Here is an 18,070-nt window from a genome sequence, read left to right as displayed (position 1 = left end):
ACTCTGACGAGTTGTCCTCTGCCTCTTCAATCCCTCCCTCTGCTCTGACAGCACAGCAAAGAACCGCTGGAGACCACTGCAGTGCACGTCCTCTGACAGGACACGCTGAGAGAAAGTTAAAACTCCTGGAGCTCACGTCCATCTAGACATGCTGTAGATGGAATCTGGACTTGGAAGAAACAAAGACATCTGCTGTCATCAGCTAAACCCACTGGAGGGTGTTCCTTTTCCCTTATATGGCAAGAGAGCTGGGGAATCATTTGAATTAGTCTGGTTTCTGTTGCATGCCTGTCTGGTTTAGTGCTGACTGAGTTCCATCTGGAGTGTTTCTGCCTTTGCGGTGTGCGTGAAAGGGTCCTGTGTGTGTGCGACTCACTCTATCTGTTTTGCCATCCTCGATTTCTCTTTCTCTCATGCTTGCATGTGGGGTTGAGGTGGAGGTGGTGCCAGTGGCTCACCGTAGCTACTTCTGCTGTGTTTTCCTGAACATCTTTCTCTTTTAAGTTGCATTGTTGTTTGTGGTGTGTGGTCATTTGTGCCACACATGCACTAATGCGCCACAGCTTGCTAGCTAGGAGGGGAAATGAACGTCTTTACACAAGGTTTCATCCAAATGGTGGACTGGAGCTTCTGCTGAGGACTTCAGGGAGTGCTGGACTGGATCAACCCAAGAATTCGATGGATGTTGTTTTCCTCTTTCAGTGACATAGAACGGATGGCTAAAAGCAAAGCAGTGACCCAAGAAGCGTTCTCTGAGACACTGGCAAAAAGGATCATGGGTAAATTATTATCTCAAGAGGATCAATGCACTTTGATGCTAATTAGTTGAGTGGCTTCAGTGACTTCAGAGAAAACTCATCAGCAAACCTGACTTGGCAAATTTGGACGTGCTGCGTGAAGACCATCACCTGATGTGGATTATTCTTATAAAGACACCTCGATGCATCATTGAGCATGGCTTTGGCACCATGGTATCATCGTGACATCAGCCGTGTGCATGCAGAGGAGCTATTGGCCCGGGCAGGGCGGGATGGCAGCTTTCTAGTAAGGGACAGCGAGTCTGTGCCAGGAGCCTATGCATTATGCCTGTTGTAAGTAACACACACACACACACACGCTCACACACAGATTCTGCCATTTAAAAGAGAAAGAGTTCAATTCAATTTAAGAGGATGTCCTTAAACTGTAACTTGATTTTCAGGCTCAAGTGACATTTGTGTCACCTGTAACACCATTTGTGAAGAAGTTTATTTTTTCCCCCTGCAGCTTTGTCAAGAAAAGTCAGTTTCATTACTAAAATCCCATCAGACTTTCATTTATGACTCTGTTTCCCCGTTTGCCCCTCATTTTTCCCCGGGGCCCCTGAATTCGGGCAGCAGATCCAGCAACCGCACTAAGCTGATGGCTCGTCGGCCCAAGCCAGATACATTCCTGAAGGCTGAGCCTGGCTCCTTCCCTGTGCTGCCTCTTTCCTTTCATTCTTTTCTCAGTGCATCATTCTCTTTTTGCTTTTTTTTTAAATGTCTTAAGTGTTGTGCTTGCAGTGCTTCATCATCATGTGCTGAACAGGAGCTACAGTGTCTCTATATCTGACAGGGATGGAGGTGGTGATCCAAGTGTCTTATGACCTTAATGAAACAACTAAAACCACTAATAAGTAACACAAATATCTTTAAAAAAACAGGTGTTTTTTATTTCCCTCATAATTTTCTTCAGAACCCTGAATTTTTCTAATTTTACAAACCTTTGCTCATTAATTTAGGAAACCTTTGCTGTCTTTCCCATCACGGACGTAGACCATAACAGATATTTTTGGTTCCCAAAGGTTCCAGTGTCACGTTCACACCTACCGTATTCTTCCCGATGCGGATGGTCTCCTGGCCGTTCAGGTGAGTGTTTTCTGCCAGATTTATTCTCTGCCTGAAAAGCCTGAGAAAAACATGAGTGAACTGAATGAATCTGAGCAAGTCCTGACCTTGGCAGACCACCCAGGCAATCAAAAGGGAATCTAAAGATGAAGTATTTGACTGTTCTGTGAACATAGGCTTGTTTTGTTTTTCTTCTCTGTACAAGTCTCAGTTGTAGTTACTTTGTTGTTTGAATGGCATTTTTGCCATGTGGCTGCATGCTTTCAGCTTGAGCTCAGCTGCACAGTGGAAAAATTGTTTTTATGTCTCAGAGATTCCTGCTCAACCCACACATGGAGTGAAGGGTGTGCGTCTTTGCTATGCATGAGGATGTGGGTGTTCATATTAGAAATAATGTCTGTTGGATGTATTGCATTTGTGCCAGAGATTGCTCAAATGGGGTTTAGTCAGCACATGACCTACTTCGTAGAACTAGTAAAAACCCTCACAAACACAGAGGGTAAACCACACAGTTTCCCTTTTGTAGTTTTATTTAAAAAAACGATCTAACCAAACAGAGCCTCTTCTCACTGCAAAGAAAAAAAACAAAACAAAAAATGTCAAAATGTCACAGAATAACACATAAATTTAGATGCATTGAGTTTTGGGCTGAGTTCATATTTTAATTTGTGAGTTTAAAATGGTTTTGGAAGAAAAACATGTTTGAAGCATCTTCTCAGACCTCAGAAAACCTGTGAGTGAAGCTTTGATAGCATCTACATGGTAGCTGTCAAAGATGTTTCCTCTCCTCTGGGGATCAACTTTTGGAATCCCTCTGGTATGCTTTTTATCACAACGCATCATCTGTGCGTGTCTTTTTCCATCATTCAAATAAGTTTCGCTCTGCCAAGCACCATTTTGAGGGGGGTGGGGTGGTACGTCAAGCATGCAACAAGCATTGTTTTCTGTCACATATTTTCCTAAAGTAATAGCCAGACTCAATATTAGTTTGAATTGGGGTTTTCTGTCACTAAAAGTCAAAAGAAATGTGTTTTATTGACAGTAACAGCCTTGACTAGAGCCTAGTTGCTCTGACTTTGTTGCTTTGTAAAGCGCTGTATGTTTTTCTGAGTTTTAGAAAAACGTAAAAGTGATTCAACCAACTGACATTAGACCTGTGCATTTACTCAAAAGGCGAACATGTCGTATCTCTCACAGACAACACAGGGGGTGCAGGTGAACTGCTTCCGGACCCTGGAGGACTTGGTGTTGGGCTACCAGCACCCTCATAAGGGCCTGGTCTCTCCCCTCCTCCACCCTGTTCACCGTGATACAGATCAAGGAGACGAGAGCTCCGGTGGGTTGGCAGTGATGGTTGACACAAACTAATAAATGATGGTCTTTGTTGAAAGCATTGCATTAAGTTTACACTTCATCATGTGAAAAAGGAACTTTTTAAAAGCTTTGCCTTTTCCTCTTTCTTTTTATGCACAGATGATGAGAAACTGCCTCTGGCTCCAGCTTCTGTCAGCAATGTTTCTCTGACAGGACTGCCAGCAAAACCAGCCCTCAGTGCTCTGTTCCTGGAGAGGCTGCAAGAGCTGAACACATCCAGGTATTTGGGTTTTGTTATAAATGTTTTTCAGCTTTTGCCTTTACTAAATATCAGGGATGTAAAGGAAACAGATATAAATCAAAAAATCAATCTAGTACTGAGAGTAACAGCAGTATCGGTTGAAAACCATAGATTATGCTGATAAAAAGTTTAAAATTGATCAGGAAGTGAATAATCTGTTTCTGGCTAACTAGATCAGTTTCTGTTCCTTTTGTGTCTCTACTGTCTACCTTTTTATGAATATGTGATGCGAACAAAAAGATGTCCCATCACAAGCTTGCTTCTAACATATGACAAACACGAAACTTACGATAACCCTTTTTTTCACAGCCCTGCAGACAATACCTGAATATATTAATATGACACACTTTTTTTAACTGCAAAGAACAAAACAGTCTAAAGAATCCGGTTTTCATGTTTAAAGCTGTTATGTCAAATACATTTTGTTTTAAAAAAAGAATTTATCTTTACATTTATTGTTTTAAATATCAAATTAAGGTCAAAGAAATGGAAGAAAAAATGTTTTTTTTTTCGTTATACTGTGCAAACTTATTTGCAAGCCTTTGTTTAATTAATAATTCTCATATTTTAAAATCGTAATGCAACTGTTGTCATTCAAGCACAGCAGTTGTGAAACACTAAGTGTGATTGCTGTTTGACTTTTTTCTGTCCTATTAATACTAACTGTTGCCATGGAGCCCGTCATCAGCTATGTGGTCTACCAAACTTGTTCTCTTGTGAGTGTAAATTCAGACCAAAGCTGCATTAACCTCCTAAAGCCCAGGCTGCTGTTTGGAGACCACTTTTTAAAAAGTCAGGTATCATGCTGTAGAAAGGCAAACACATTACGTCTTCTTGTGCACACAGTGTCTCGGGAAGATAACATTTTGAGCTTGAGAATATTTCCGCTTTTTCAAGTACTAAATGTACTAATTGGGATTACATTTTTTCTTGTTTGCAGTGTTGCAGGCGAGGTGATCGGCCTGCTCAGTGACTACCTCTTGAGAGAGCTACCACTTGACATTGAAAACATCCATAAAGGAGCAACAACTTTATGTCATCTCAAGCGGACTCTGGGTTCTGCCTGCCAGGGTTTAAACAGGTTATCCCCACTCTACTCTTCATTTGCATTTGTAAAAGTTGGTATTTGCACTGCTTTTAGCATTTTTATTATTTGCTGCTTTTTTATCTCAGACCTGGGTTTTTTTCCACAAAGGGGAGTTTTGGGGCAGGAACTTCATCTTTAAATATAGCACTTTAAAGAAGGTAGTATTTTTGAAGTGACCCAGAACTCTTGGAATTGGCTTGACACCTGAGAATATCTTTATAGGCAAGCACTATAAGCATTTCAAGCTCTTCGTATCTTCTTTTCTGTATCTTTCAGTTCTGAAATGTCATAATTTTTTTGGGCTGCAGCAGGAAGGGTCATCATAAGTGAGCTGCAGCATAAAAGGGACACAAAGTTACTTAGAAAACAAAGGAGCTACAAAAAGCTGTGCTCCAAATTGCCTTAAACTCACTAAACTTGCAGAAATGACTCACAAAACAGATTCTGAAATCAAAGTTTGCAGTTTATCAATGATTCTAGGAGCACAGTGATTCTATCAGGACAAAAGAATAAAATTAAATTTATTCAATAAAAGACTCATGGGGTAATGATTGAAGAAAAAAATTGTTGAGCTCCTTGACAAAACACCCCGGCTTCTGTGTTTACTGTTTGTTCCACTGCAGCTTGCTTAAATGTTTGTGACATGAGAAGATTCTTTATATGTGTGCTTTTACAGCTATTGATGTGGTGAGAATAAAACACATTCTTACATTAATTTGCTCCACAGTGAGATTGATCTAACCCTCTCAAGTCTGGAAACCTTGGCGAAGGTCTTTGACCATCCCAGCTGCTCTATCACTTTCACCAAAGCACAGGTATGACATCACACAAATGAAACTCAGTACTGTTGAGAATTAGAGTTTTGAATCCTTTTGCCTGTTTTGTTCATGTTCTGTGAACCAGGGTCCTGAGATGGAAATTGACAGCCTGTTGTGTAAGATCTCAGCTTTGGCAAACCTCCTTTCTTCACTGGAGAAAAGGGTATGTTAATTACGGGACATGTGAAGTAAAGAAATAAGGAATTTATTTACAATATATCCAAGCCTTTAGCACACCATTTTCTTTAAAGAGAACTCTGGAAAGGGTTTCAAGAGTTGCAGAGGAAAATTTTTGACGATATATTCATCCATCCATCCATTTTCCAAACCTGCTAAATCCTCTTTGGGGTCACAGGTTTGCTGGAGCCTATCCCTTCTCCTGTTTGGCAAAGGTGGCACCCTGGACAGGTTGCGATGGTCCGCCGCAGGGCCAGGAGTAATATCAGACATACAAAATTAAATGTCTGCAACATGAGGCCCCAGAGCCACATCCAGCTCTTTTGTCCCATTATGGGTCTCTTGTTTTGAAGTAAATAATTTTTTTTCATTTTAGTTCATTAGTTTTAGTTGAGTTTTGTTATTTGACATAATATATTTGAAGTTAGTCAGATAAAAGTTTAATCTCTTATCAGATTGGATTATTTTTTAGAAACGGTGTCTTATTCCTGTTTAGAGGCAAAATTCTTACAATACAATTGCAGTAACCTGATGCAAAGGTGTGCTTTTATAAATTAGACTTTACATCAATGTTGTCATCTTTTTAGTGGTAAAATAAGAAAAAAGATTATGGTAGTCTAAAATCCTAATGAGAGAAAATACCACGTTTGACTTTCTTACAATTCAAGTAAATCTGCTGCAGCAGGAGGATCTTATTTGACACAGGGTGCATTTAATTCTGAATGGAACTTGTATGTGATGCTATCAACAGCAAAAGTTTTTTTAATTGAAATTTGTAGAAAATAATTAATTTAAATGTAGTATTATTCAAAGACTGTATGCGTTTAAAGGGTACATTTTATAAACGAATTTCCTAATGACCACAAAACATAAATAAAGTGTACTTTGTAAAACGATGGTATGGGACTGGGGCTCTCGCTGGGTTTTTTTCTGTAAAAATCTGGACTAAATGGTCCTTTTAGTGTTAAAGGTTGCAGACTTTTGACATAAACAAAGATGGGGGAAATCTGTTACACCTTTTGAGTGTAATGTTGCACATTTTGTTCTTTTAAAGGTACTAAAAGCTTTACAAGAGGCTGTTACCAATCACAATCTGGCTGTGCAGCCAAGCCCCCCCTTTCCTAGTAATGTAACACATGTAAAGAACCATGCTGAACAACTGCCCGTCCACTCCTTTCAGGTAAAAAGGCTACCAGCCTATATAATCTTTTGTAAAAGTACATCTTATTAAAAAACAATGCACTAAAACAGAACGGTAAACAACGGTAACAGTATTTGACACTCCCCCAGGAGAAACATCTGTAGCCTTTCTTGTTTGTGCAGGTGAAGATGCTGAGGTACGGCAGACAAACGGTTTCAGTGGATGTGAGTTCAGGAGTGGTTCTTTTTGACAAGAAGCTTGGCTCATTCAGCATAGAAAAGGTCTCACATGCCAGAAGTAAGCGACATTTACTCAGAAAAGTCTGTGACGATTTCTTGTTGACGTTAAAATATAATCATAACCTCAAGATTCATACTTTTTATCTATCAGTTCTTCAGATTGTCAAGCTTCAGAGCACCCCAGCAAAAGTACGATTGGTGGTTGACAGCTACCACCACACGCCGCGGGAGATGACGTTTGAGAGTGCTCGGGTACAGCAGCATGAGGAAGTTGATCACGGAAAAAATTTGACTGGGTTATATTTGCAAACATGAGACACTTTCATATGTTTTAGAAATGTGACGCCTTCTGCCAGCTCCTGCTGTTGATGAAGTCCAGGCAGTGTCAGAGGCTTGAACCCGATGTGGTCTCAGTGTTTGTTGGCACTTGGAACATGGGTAATTCTTTCAGAAACACTTTTTTTTTTTCTGTCTGATGATAAAACATTTGCAAATGAACCAGATTACAATTATTTAAATGACTAAACGTAAGTCTTGATCACCTATAGGTGGTTCCTCCCCTCCTCGGAGCCTGCAGTCATGGGTGGCCTGCTGTGGTTTGGGACACACTCCTGATGAGTCTGTCGCTCTGCTTCCTCATGACATCTACGCTCTGGGAACGCAGGAAAACCCTCAGGGGGAAAAAGAGTGGACGGAACACATTAAAGCAACGCTCCACAGCTGCACCCAGATCCACTACAAACAGGTACTGCTCTCTTACTTAGCCTAATTATGAGTTTTTTTGTCTTTATGTCTCTTGACTGACCCCCCCCCCCCCCGCACACAGCTACACACACACACAATTCTTACATTTATAGGCTTTACACAAAACCTATAAAGAAGTTCTGGGGATATAGCAGCACAAAGCAAGCATCTTTAGAAAGGTTTTTGTTTATCGTTGAAAAAAAAACTTTTTTAGTAATTCAGAAATGCAGGACCATCACCATCTACAGCTAAAATAAAAACACAAAACTAACATTATGAATTAAATGTAAACATTTTATATATTTATCAAGAAATCAATTCACTAGCTGTGGTATAATTTAAGAAAACTTAAAATTGCATTTTTGAGTATTTCTTTATTCAGTGGCAGGCCCTGCTCTGCTCCATTCTGATACATCCACTTGCAGACAAATAGATCCATGTATCTTTGTTTTCTTTGTCTAAGTTCTAGCCGCTCTGCAGAAACTTTGTCCTAGAAAACCACACAGGTTTTTTGATTTTGGCTTAAAAAGGCATAATTATTATTGAAGGACCACAGGGATTTTTTTAAAATTGAACAAAAGATTATTGGAGTGGCACTTTAAACTGCCGTAAAGGAAATTATATACATACTATGTCATGTAAATTATTCACAAGTACAAACAAATTACACTAATGTAAACAAAGACTTTCTACAAATCCTGACAGGAGCTTATCTTGGTGCACTTTGCTTGTATTTTCCATTAGTGATTTGCCCACTTTCAACCCACAGACAAAAAAGGACAAACTAAGTTGATTCCTGATGAGGAAGTGTGAAGATGCATTGTTGCAGAACAGAACACACAGTCCTTTTTACAATTTTACAATATTGTTGTCATCCCATGTTTTATGGTGATGCTGTGTTATTTTGCATTCAAAAGATCCTCCATATTTTTGCAACACCATAGTTATCTGGGTATGTTAATCGTGGCAAAGCTTCCCTTTTCAAGAAAGAAAATATTTTATGTCCATTTGGCTTTATGGAAAACAAAATAAATCATTGCTAGGGTGCATACATTTCATTAAAGATCCTCAAATCTGCAGAGAAGAACTTTGACTTGTAGGGAACTGTAATGTACTGCATTGTAAAACAATGCCCTGCAGGTGGCAGTGCAGTCCTTGTGGAACATGAGGCTGGCTGTGTTTGTGAAGCCAGAGCATGAGAGTCGCATCAGCCATGTGAACACAGCCAGTGTGAAGACTGGCCTGGGGAACACACTGGGTAAGGATTTTTGAATTGTGAAAGGCATTGAAAAATACTATCAGTTATTTAACTAAATAACTAAACAGCTTTCATTACTTTGATTTTTTTTGTTTTGTTTAAATATGTTGTTTTAGGAAACAAGGGAGCCGTGGGGGTCTCCTTCTTCTTTGGTGGTACATCTTTTGGGTTTGTTAACTGCCACTTGACCTCTGGAAGTGACAAAGTTCTGAGGTGCATTTATTTGTATAAAAAGTGCATGCTGCACATGTTTTTAATCTCTTTAAAAAAGCAGCTTCATTTTTGTCCTCATGTTTACGGTATTCAATGCACAGGAGGAACCAGAACTATGTGGACATTCTTAGACTACTTTCTCTGGGTGACAAACATCTTTCTGCCTTTGACATCAGCCTGCAATTTACCCACCTCTTCTGGTGTGGTGACCTGAATTACAGGCTGGACTTGGATGTACAGGTCAGATGCTTCTAATATTTGTGTCCTTAATGTCTCTGTATATGAAGCTGGGCTTTATCTGTGTGGTTGTCACCATGTCCAGGACATCCTAAAACATGTTTCCAAGAGGGAATTTGAGGAGCTTGCTTGTGCCGACCAGCTGACCCAAGAGAGACACAAGAGGAAGGCTTTTCTCAATTTCAGTTAGGCTCAGTTAACAGAATAAAAATATCAAATAAAAAGTCTTTTTTAAATTTAATTTTTATCCAAATTACTATTTTCCAATCTAACTTGTTGTCTATTTTGTTCTTCTTCATGGTCAAGAGGAAGAAAAGATTACATTTCCACCCACTTACCGCTATGAAAGAGGCTCTCGAGGCTGCTATCTATGGCAGAAATACAAGACATCTGGAGTGAGTCTTCTACACAAAAGCACCTTGGTGTATTAAACTATTCTAGCTGGCAAAAAAATAGTTTTATAAATACTTCTATGTCTGAGCAGCTTCCAAACATTTTTGAAATAAATAAATAAAAGAACTAGTTTCCCTGCTGCAAGATTTTTAATAGAGAGGATTTTAAGGTTATCCAGTCTTGTGGCAGAGTTTGTAAGATGATATCTTCATTTTAAAGTAGATCCTAAACTTCCATTCTGTGTCAGTTTCCACACTTTTTACTCTGTTTTTTTTTCTGCAAGAGTGCCATGATCAGATAGATTGTGGAAGTAAAGAAACCAACCATTTAAGGTTTAACCACAGTTTGGCTCTCTGGCATTGGAAAGAGTCAAAAAGCGCCTGCTGGTTTAACCAGCTCAGATCATGTCACTCAGAGTCAAGTTACTCCCGAAATGGTCAGAGCCAAAGGTGGCCAGGCAGGTTCCATGACAGGCTGTGACCTCAACAAAACAAAATATGCAAAAACAGAATCTTAGGAAAGTAAAAAGAACATCATTTCAAAAAATTTTGTCTTGTTTTCTGTCTCACAAGAAAAATAATCATACCAAAAATGCTTGTTTAAAAGCAAAATGATCTTACATGTCTTAGTGAAAAATTTTTTTTTTCTTAAAATAAGAATTTTTGGTAAGATCATTTCTCTTACCCCATTGGCAGATTGTTTTTGCTTATATAAAGAAAATTTTGTCAAATCTGAAGGAATTTTTCTCTCAGAAGGGCTAACGCGCTTTACAGTCACAGTTTACACACTGATGGCGTTTCCGCTGCTGAAACCAGCCCCAATCTATAACCACCAGGAGCAATGTGGGGTGGGTTAGTGTCTTGCTCAAGGACACTTTGACATGATTACAGACAGATTGGGAACTGAACCTGCAACCTTCTGATCTGAGGTCAGCCACTCTACCGCTGGACCATGGCCTGTTTTTGCAGTGCAACTAAAAGGAATCACATACAGTATACATATTTGTTAAGCTGCCTAAGTCATGCCTGACAAAGTGCAAGTATAAAACCAGCTAAGTGGCTTGATCTATGATGCAAGAATTTGTCCTGTTGAATAAACTGATTGAGGATATATTTCCACCATTCTTTGCAGTAAAACTCGTTTCGATTCATTGGCTTGATGAGCCAAGATAAGAGCGGCCGGACTAAATTGGCTGATTTGTAACCTGAAGCTCAAATAAACTGTAAACATATTAGGTGTCATTGTTAGGAGTTCATCAGCTGACTTCTCAGTTAATTATCTCAAGCTCAGACTGCTGAACTTACTCCAAGTATTCACTTCTTAGGATCATTGCTTTTTAACTTAATCCTTTTTCAGGAATCTACAGAGATGAGCGATTTTGACAGCAGCTGCTGTGACCCTCTAACATAGCAGGTTATGAATAGTCCTGTTCAAAACAGAAATAGCTGATTTAAAAGGAATTTAAAACATCTTTACTATACACACAATTTATGATCTGTTTGAAATTCATCCTTTCCCAAAGAAGGAGAAATATGTAAAACTGGATTGTTGATGTTATGCTCAAATCTATTTTTTTAGGTGCGAGTCAATGTTCCATCTTGGTGTGACAGGGTTTTGTGGAAGTCCTACCCGGAGACACACGTCGTCTGTACTGCATATGGTGAGTTCTGGAGAACTTCTTAGAAAAATAATTATGAAAAGTGATAACTTACAGAAGTGACTGGTTGAGGCAAAGAACACTTTGACAGGAAATTTTCGGAACTTCCGATTTTGAGCAGTAATTTTTGTTTACTGACCATTTGGATGTGACTGAATGCAGCAGTTCAGAGCACAGACACACACACAATCTGATGTTTCTTAGGCTAAATGATAATTCCTAGCTTGAAACAACAAAGGGAACTAATACATTTTATGTTTTATCATTTCCCAGGTTGCACAGATGATATCTTTACAAGCGATCACTCCCCTGTTTTTGCTACATTCCAAGTAGGGGTGACATCACTGTTCAACTCCAAAAGAGGTCTTGTTAATATTGCTCATCCGCAGACGCAAACAGGAGGATTATCACCTGTTGTGTGAAACTGAGCAGGATTTGGCTTTTTTGAACAGATTCCAGCCTGGAGAGGGCCTGGATTGAGCTTGAAGGCATCGAGGCCATTGTGAAGACTGCAAGCAAGGCAAAGTTCTTCATAGAGTTTTACTCTACTTGTCTTGAAGGTATGGACATGAGCGTCAAAAGGGTTTGGAAACAGGATTACAGTTCAGGTGCTTGAACCTGCTTTGCTTTCAGAGATATGCTGCTCCAGTGAAAATGACTCCCAGAGCTGCTATGTTCCTGGGTTCCTCAAGCTGGGCTGGTCCTTCAAACAGCTGCCAAAGGTTTGTCACTCGCCATAAAATAACTGATGTCCTGTTTGATGTCTTGTTTTTGTTAATATGGTGTTTGCTTTTCATCCCAGCTTCTTCCTCTTACGTCAGACATGGAGCATCTTCAGGACCAGCACCTCCTGCTGTCTGTGAAATCCTGCGATGGCTTTGAGTCTTATGGTTGTCCATGCTTCTTATCTTTTGAAATTCTTAAATGGAAATTTAATGAACTTTCACTTTTTTTCCTTCTTCTCAAAGCAACCTGGTTTTTATTTGATTTTTTTTTTTGGCACAGGGGAGTGTTGTGTGGCTCTGTATTCACTGACGGGTGCATCAGAGAAATTTGAGACGTTTTTGAGTCACAGGGGTGAGGAAATGGGCTCGATAAGAGGACGGATCAGAGTTCATGTGCCCAAAGACAGAAGAGCAACACGGCAAAAAATCTACGGTAGGTTGACTTAAAATCATTATTTTCCTTTTTTTTTCGATGCCTCTTGCGTTGCTTGCCCTATCATTTCCAACTAAGTCTTCATTTTCACGGTGACTGGAGTCTTCCTCCTGTCAGTCAGTCTTACGTTGCTTCCTCTGTTTGCTTCCTCAATGCCCCCTGACTTTGTTTCATATTTGCTGAAATCTATCGACTGCTTCCTCTTTTGGCTCCTGCTTGACTGATCCTGAGCAGATGCATCCTGAGACACTCAAATAGGACGGTTGGCCATTATGCCACCAGGTCAGACACCACACACACACACACACACTGTGAAGACTCTTTGGCTTACAAGACACACACACAGTTTAAAGAAGTCTTGCTCATTTCGAAATTGCTGTTATTTGACTTTTTCAGAATTGTTCTGTTTTGAGAGGGATGACAAAGGTCCGGGAAGGGGCCGCATGTCCCCTGCAGCAACTCGGATCACAGGAAGTCGGTGAGGGACCTGCAAAGTTTGTCAGCCTTATTTTTGTGCAACAAAAACTTTAGTATAAAATTCAAGGTTTTCAATACCTCTTCATCTTTTGATCTTTTGTGAAATCTTTCCCAGTGGTCCTTTTATTATAATTATGCAGTTCTAGCCAAAATAGAAAAACCTGTGTGGTTTTCTAGGTCATAGTTTATGTACAGCGGCAGAAATGAATTTTTTTCTTCTTAAAATTGTGGGCGGGACTGTTGTGAGCCTTCCCACACTTCCCATTATCCCTTTATTTACATGCTTCCCTGCTAGCTTACAGACTCTCACACCCCCAACCTAACATTAGCGGTGCTACAGAATGGCGAGCAATGTCGGAGCTCAGACCAGGAAAACAAAGACGTACGCACATCTTTGGTCAACAAGATGATGCATCAGAATGGAGCGGAGCAGGGTAGTACCTATCACTGCATCTAGCTTTTCCAATGACAGTTTTTTGTCTCCCGATTCACAGCAATTTGAAAAAAGAAATACTCAGAAACACAATTTTTATCTTCATTTTCTTTATATGTCTTTCATCGTAAGAAAAATGCTACAGGAGCATGTAAAAAACACCAAAAACTCATTTTCATTGGAGTGGGTCTTTAAAAGAATTCAATGGTTTTTAGGAAAATCCCCACATCATCAATGTTTAGTTACATTTTGTTTTTTAATATGTAACCCCAGTTTTGTAATATCTTGCTGGTCTTTTTTTTTTTTTTTTCAAAAATAGCAGAAGCTGCATTAAACTTTCACTTCTTTTTTGTTATTTTTAGATTTAAATTCTGCTTAAATGTCTTTTCTGTATCAGGAGGTACAAAATAAATTGTCCTTTTTTGTCATTTTACTGGTCGGTTTGCAGATTGAAACGTTTTATTTGATTCATCTGACCAAGATGACTATCAAGATGACTGGGTTTTTTTTGCAGCTAAAACTGCAGGAACACTGAGAACGTTACCCTTTTTCTCATCAGAACACATCAGGACACACTTGTGTTTTTAGAATTAAGATTGGAAAGATGGAAAAATACCATATTTAAGTATTTTTAAAAAATATTCTGCAGTTTTAATATGTAGATCAACTGTCAGATTTCACAGCTTTTATATCACTGCAGGTCCTCAGGTGTTACTCCTAAAGTTTCGTCTAGCAGCTTCACCAACCCGGCGTATTACCTCTTTGAAGGGGTGTCAGTGCCACGCAGGGCGGAGGAAACCCTCTCCTCAAGAAAAGACCCTCAGGTGATCTGGTCTGGCTCTGAAGCCCTCCAGCTCCCAAAAGTGTCTGAGCGTCAGGGCTTTGACCGGAGACTCCATCGCAGATCCGACTTTACAGAAATTGAAATTCCAGCCGTGCTGCCCCAGTGCTCTCTTACCAGTGACTTTCCTGCATCCCAAACCAGTTCTTCCTATCAGCTATTTCCAGCTCAAAACCCGTCTCCAGTACCTCCACCCTCAAACACCCCCCACTCGCAGTCCCAGGAGCAGACCTCGCAACCCAGAGAGAAATTTCAAGGCAAAGTTCAGATTCCTCCGGACTGCACAAAACCTGAAAGCCCTAGTAGTACATACATGAACCACTCCGCAATCATCAGGCAGAAAAATAGACTGGATCAACACCAGCTTCATCCAACACAAAACAATGTCATCGAAGCAATCAAGTCACCGCCTGCTCTCCCCTACATCCCGACTCACTTACAGAAGTGTCACTTTTCTTCTGCCTGGCCAGCAACTGCTCAGCAACCCCATGGACCCTCTGGACCAACAGGGGACAACTCGCTCACCGCTTTGCAAATCGCAAAGTCTCTCAGTGAAGTGAGCTTCTTTCCAGCAGAGCAGAGAAGTCCATCCTTTCCCAGCCACAGAACCAATTACAGAAATGGCCCTTTCAAGCATGGAGACCAAGGCTACAGCTGGGAGAAAGAGGTATGACTTTATTCCTTGTAAGCATCAAAGTTGGTATTGCCTTCAGTACAGAAATGTGTTTTTATATGGTTACAGGTGTCGGTGCTCAGAGGTGCTCCAGAAACTGTGAGGGAGCTTCTGTGTAGTCTGGGTCTTCAGACGTACACCTATGGACTTAGTGTCAACGGTTGGGATGATTTGGACTACTTCAGGTGAAATGCTTTAAAATGAATGTCTTTGTGCATTTCTTCTAGATTTCAGTCAGTCTGAGTTTGTACATTATTAGCATTGCTGCACTTTAGCAAAGCTAAACTAGCTGCTCCTGTGAATTTGCATTTGTGTAACAGTTAGCTGATAAAAAAAAGGTTTGATGCCTCTTGTGGTCGTCTCACAACGTGGTCTCATTAAAGGATTAGGAAATAGTATCAGATAGATAGATAGATAGATAGATAGATAGATAGATATGCTTTATTGTCCCTGGCAGGAAATTGCTTATGTTACACAGAATTTAGACTCTTTATTCTCTCTCCATGTTTTCTGTTTGTTTTTGTTTTTATTATATATAACATATTTTATTTTAGCCTCTTCCTGTTTTTGTGTTAGCACTTTGATTTTTTCCAAATCTCTTATTTTGGGTTTGTATTGTTTTTATATTAGCTTTCAACTGTCTATCAAATCATTAACAACAACTGCTTTATTATTTTCTCTTATTTCTGCTATTTTATTTTGTTCCATGGAGTTGAGTTTATTGGTTTTCATGAGGTGCACAATTCTGGGAACATGTGGGGTGCACATATTTTCATAGCTAATTAAACAGGAGGAATGTGTACGGCAGGCAAACGGGTTGCTGTGTGCTCGCGGGAATCTGAGCTCACTTTGAAAGGTTTCTATACCTCATGTCAGTGTGTGGATGCAGACACTAGTATGTGCATTCATAAAAAAAATTGTCTGGCATTAATTTCTTCACGTTGAAGCTACAGTCAGTCTGAATGTTGATGCATGAGTCCTGGCATTCGTTATGACATTGAGCTTTGTATTTATCTTCCACAGCGGCATCACGGAAGAAGATCTCTGTGCTGCTGGAGTAACAAATCCATCGCACCGACGCCGGATCCTCGAGAATCTGCCCAGGAATTGGAACTGACAAAGAGATTGTGGCATTTGTGATAAGAACAAAAACTGGAAGAACTTTCATAACTCGTGACAGCAGATGTACCAGAGAAAACAATGAAGATACATAAACTGCACATTGCACATATTATGATGGCTAGGAAAAGAATGGAAAACCTTTATGTCTGTTTACTTATGCATAAAAAATGAATACTGTAAATATTTAGAGACCATTGGTATGGTCTCCAAGTAGACTTTAATTACAATGACTTAGCACTTCAGTCTAATGACTTTCCTTTTTGATGTTTGTTTCTTCTTCATTGCTCCTGCTGAACTTTATCTTTTAGAAACCCTTTAATGAAACTTCCAAGCAGGTTTGCTTGCATTTTATCTGAAATGCAAGCAAGAAAAATGTTGTGTAAAGATCTTCAACATGGCAGATTATTACTGAGTCATACTTCCAATCATTTACTTAAGCAGTAGATCTGTTTGCTGTCTGTGTTTTATGCGATGCTTTTAAGGCAGTCAGAGCAACACTTGACAGTCTCCAGGCAATCAGAAGTGTTACGCTGCAGACAAATGGCAGAGTCCAGGTCTGACATTCATATTTTAGGGCACCAACCCTGGCTTGACCTCTGTTCAATTTCTAGTATTTTAAAAAAAAAATATAAACTAGGTGGTTGCTGCAAAAATAGGGACCACAAATTTTTCCCCCAACACCTTTAAAATTCATTTAATTTGGATGATGGTGTAACATCGTTGCAACAGATTATGAGTCTGGGTGATTTTGCAGCTCTGTTATTGTAGATCCAGCATGAAGGTGTTAAAGCATTCCTTTACTACCTTGTTTCATTTATGCATCCCAAAGAAAACAATCTTTTGGCTTCAAAAAACAACACAAATATGTGTCATAGTCTTCTTATCACAATTTGGCCTGAAAGTTTTCCAAAATCAAAATCCACACATGCAGATTTCAGGAGTCTTGTTAAGAAGAACATCTACATTTGATGTTGCTAATGATGTGCAGAAGCAGCAGCTGCGAAAGCAGCCAGCAGATGTGCTTACATTTGTCAGTTGACAGTAGGAATTTCGTTTCAGCATACAGCAATGCACATATGTGCTCAAGGCGGAGAGTGTCGAAACAGGTTCTTTACAGACTGGATTGCAGTGAGGTTTCATTTTAACAGGGAACTTTGTTCACTCAAATGTTTTTATGTGTCACGATCTGTTTGCTGCAAGTGCTGACCTGTTACTACACAACCACGTATTTTCTGCTGGAAATAATCATGTTGTAGGTTGAACTCTCAAACCAGTGTTTAGAAGCTCTGTGGTTAGATTTGATATCAGTGACAAATGTAAGCGTGGTTAGGTTTTAAACATATTAAGACTCAAATTGAAGTTTTCTGGTCTTTTGATTGACAGATAACCATCAAATCCTCCTCTCTGCATGACTTTATCAATGCATTTTAATAACTGCTGGATTTGTTTGTTCTTTTTTGGCCTTTTAAAAGTAGTTTGGGCCCAATGACACCATATCCAGCCACAGCATGGCAAAAAACAAAACTGACTTCCAGTAAGTTGTAGTATTTCCACATAAAAACCAGTAGTTTATGTCTCGTCATGCATCGTCTATTTCCAAAAGTGTCAGGCATATCAGGAACTTACACTGCTGATGATGCCTATACAAGTTGTTCTTCCAGTTTAAGGTGGCCAAGTTCAATGAAAAGCTGAAAAGAGTACAAAAGTCACTTGTAAACTGTAAGACGTTTAATTTAAAACCAAAAGGTAAGGTAGTCTAACACCTAAAGATGGTGTACACTTCACCGTTACATAACAAGGCAGCATAAACTAGATAAACAGTTTAAAGCTGTTATGTGCAATCAAGGTTTATTAAGTCTTAAAAGTGGTTCCAACAGGTGTTACAGCTTTTCTTGGTGATGTAAAACTTTTTTCTGTCT

The 18,070-nt window shown here is 39.6% G+C and overlaps 1 protein-coding gene across 1 annotated transcript; it reads left to right on the top strand.

Annotated features, from left to right (window-relative positions):
- inppl1b (inositol polyphosphate phosphatase-like 1b) lies at positions 1-17,546 on the top strand. The gene is made up of 27 exons (XM_004073200.5): positions 1-1,091; positions 1,826-1,889; positions 3,066-3,204; positions 3,342-3,462; positions 4,424-4,564; positions 5,298-5,385; positions 5,474-5,551; positions 6,620-6,745; positions 6,889-7,003; positions 7,097-7,197; positions 7,281-7,383; positions 7,494-7,690; positions 8,830-8,947; positions 9,064-9,160; positions 9,262-9,400; positions 9,483-9,582; positions 9,704-9,792; positions 11,369-11,450; positions 11,721-11,810; positions 11,900-12,007; positions 12,081-12,169; positions 12,250-12,337; positions 12,453-12,605; positions 13,002-13,083; positions 14,216-15,023; positions 15,099-15,214; positions 16,053-17,546. Exons 1-27 carry the CDS (start codon positions 955-957, stop codon positions 16,144-16,146), a joined length of 3,663 nt encoding a protein of 1,220 aa, XP_004073248.1. The 5' UTR covers positions 1-954; the 3' UTR covers positions 16,147-17,546.
- The last annotated feature ends 524 nt before the right edge of the window (positions 17,547-18,070 follow it).

Source organism: Oryzias latipes, chromosome 10 (assembly GCF_053564925.1).
Source record: "Oryzias latipes strain Hd-rR chromosome 10, Olatipes_Hd-rR_3.1".
In the NCBI taxonomy this organism is placed as follows: Eukaryota; Metazoa; Chordata; class Actinopteri; order Beloniformes; family Adrianichthyidae; genus Oryzias; species Oryzias latipes.
The sequence above is the reverse complement of the archived record's forward strand: the minus strand, read 5'-3'. Positions and strand labels throughout refer to the sequence as shown.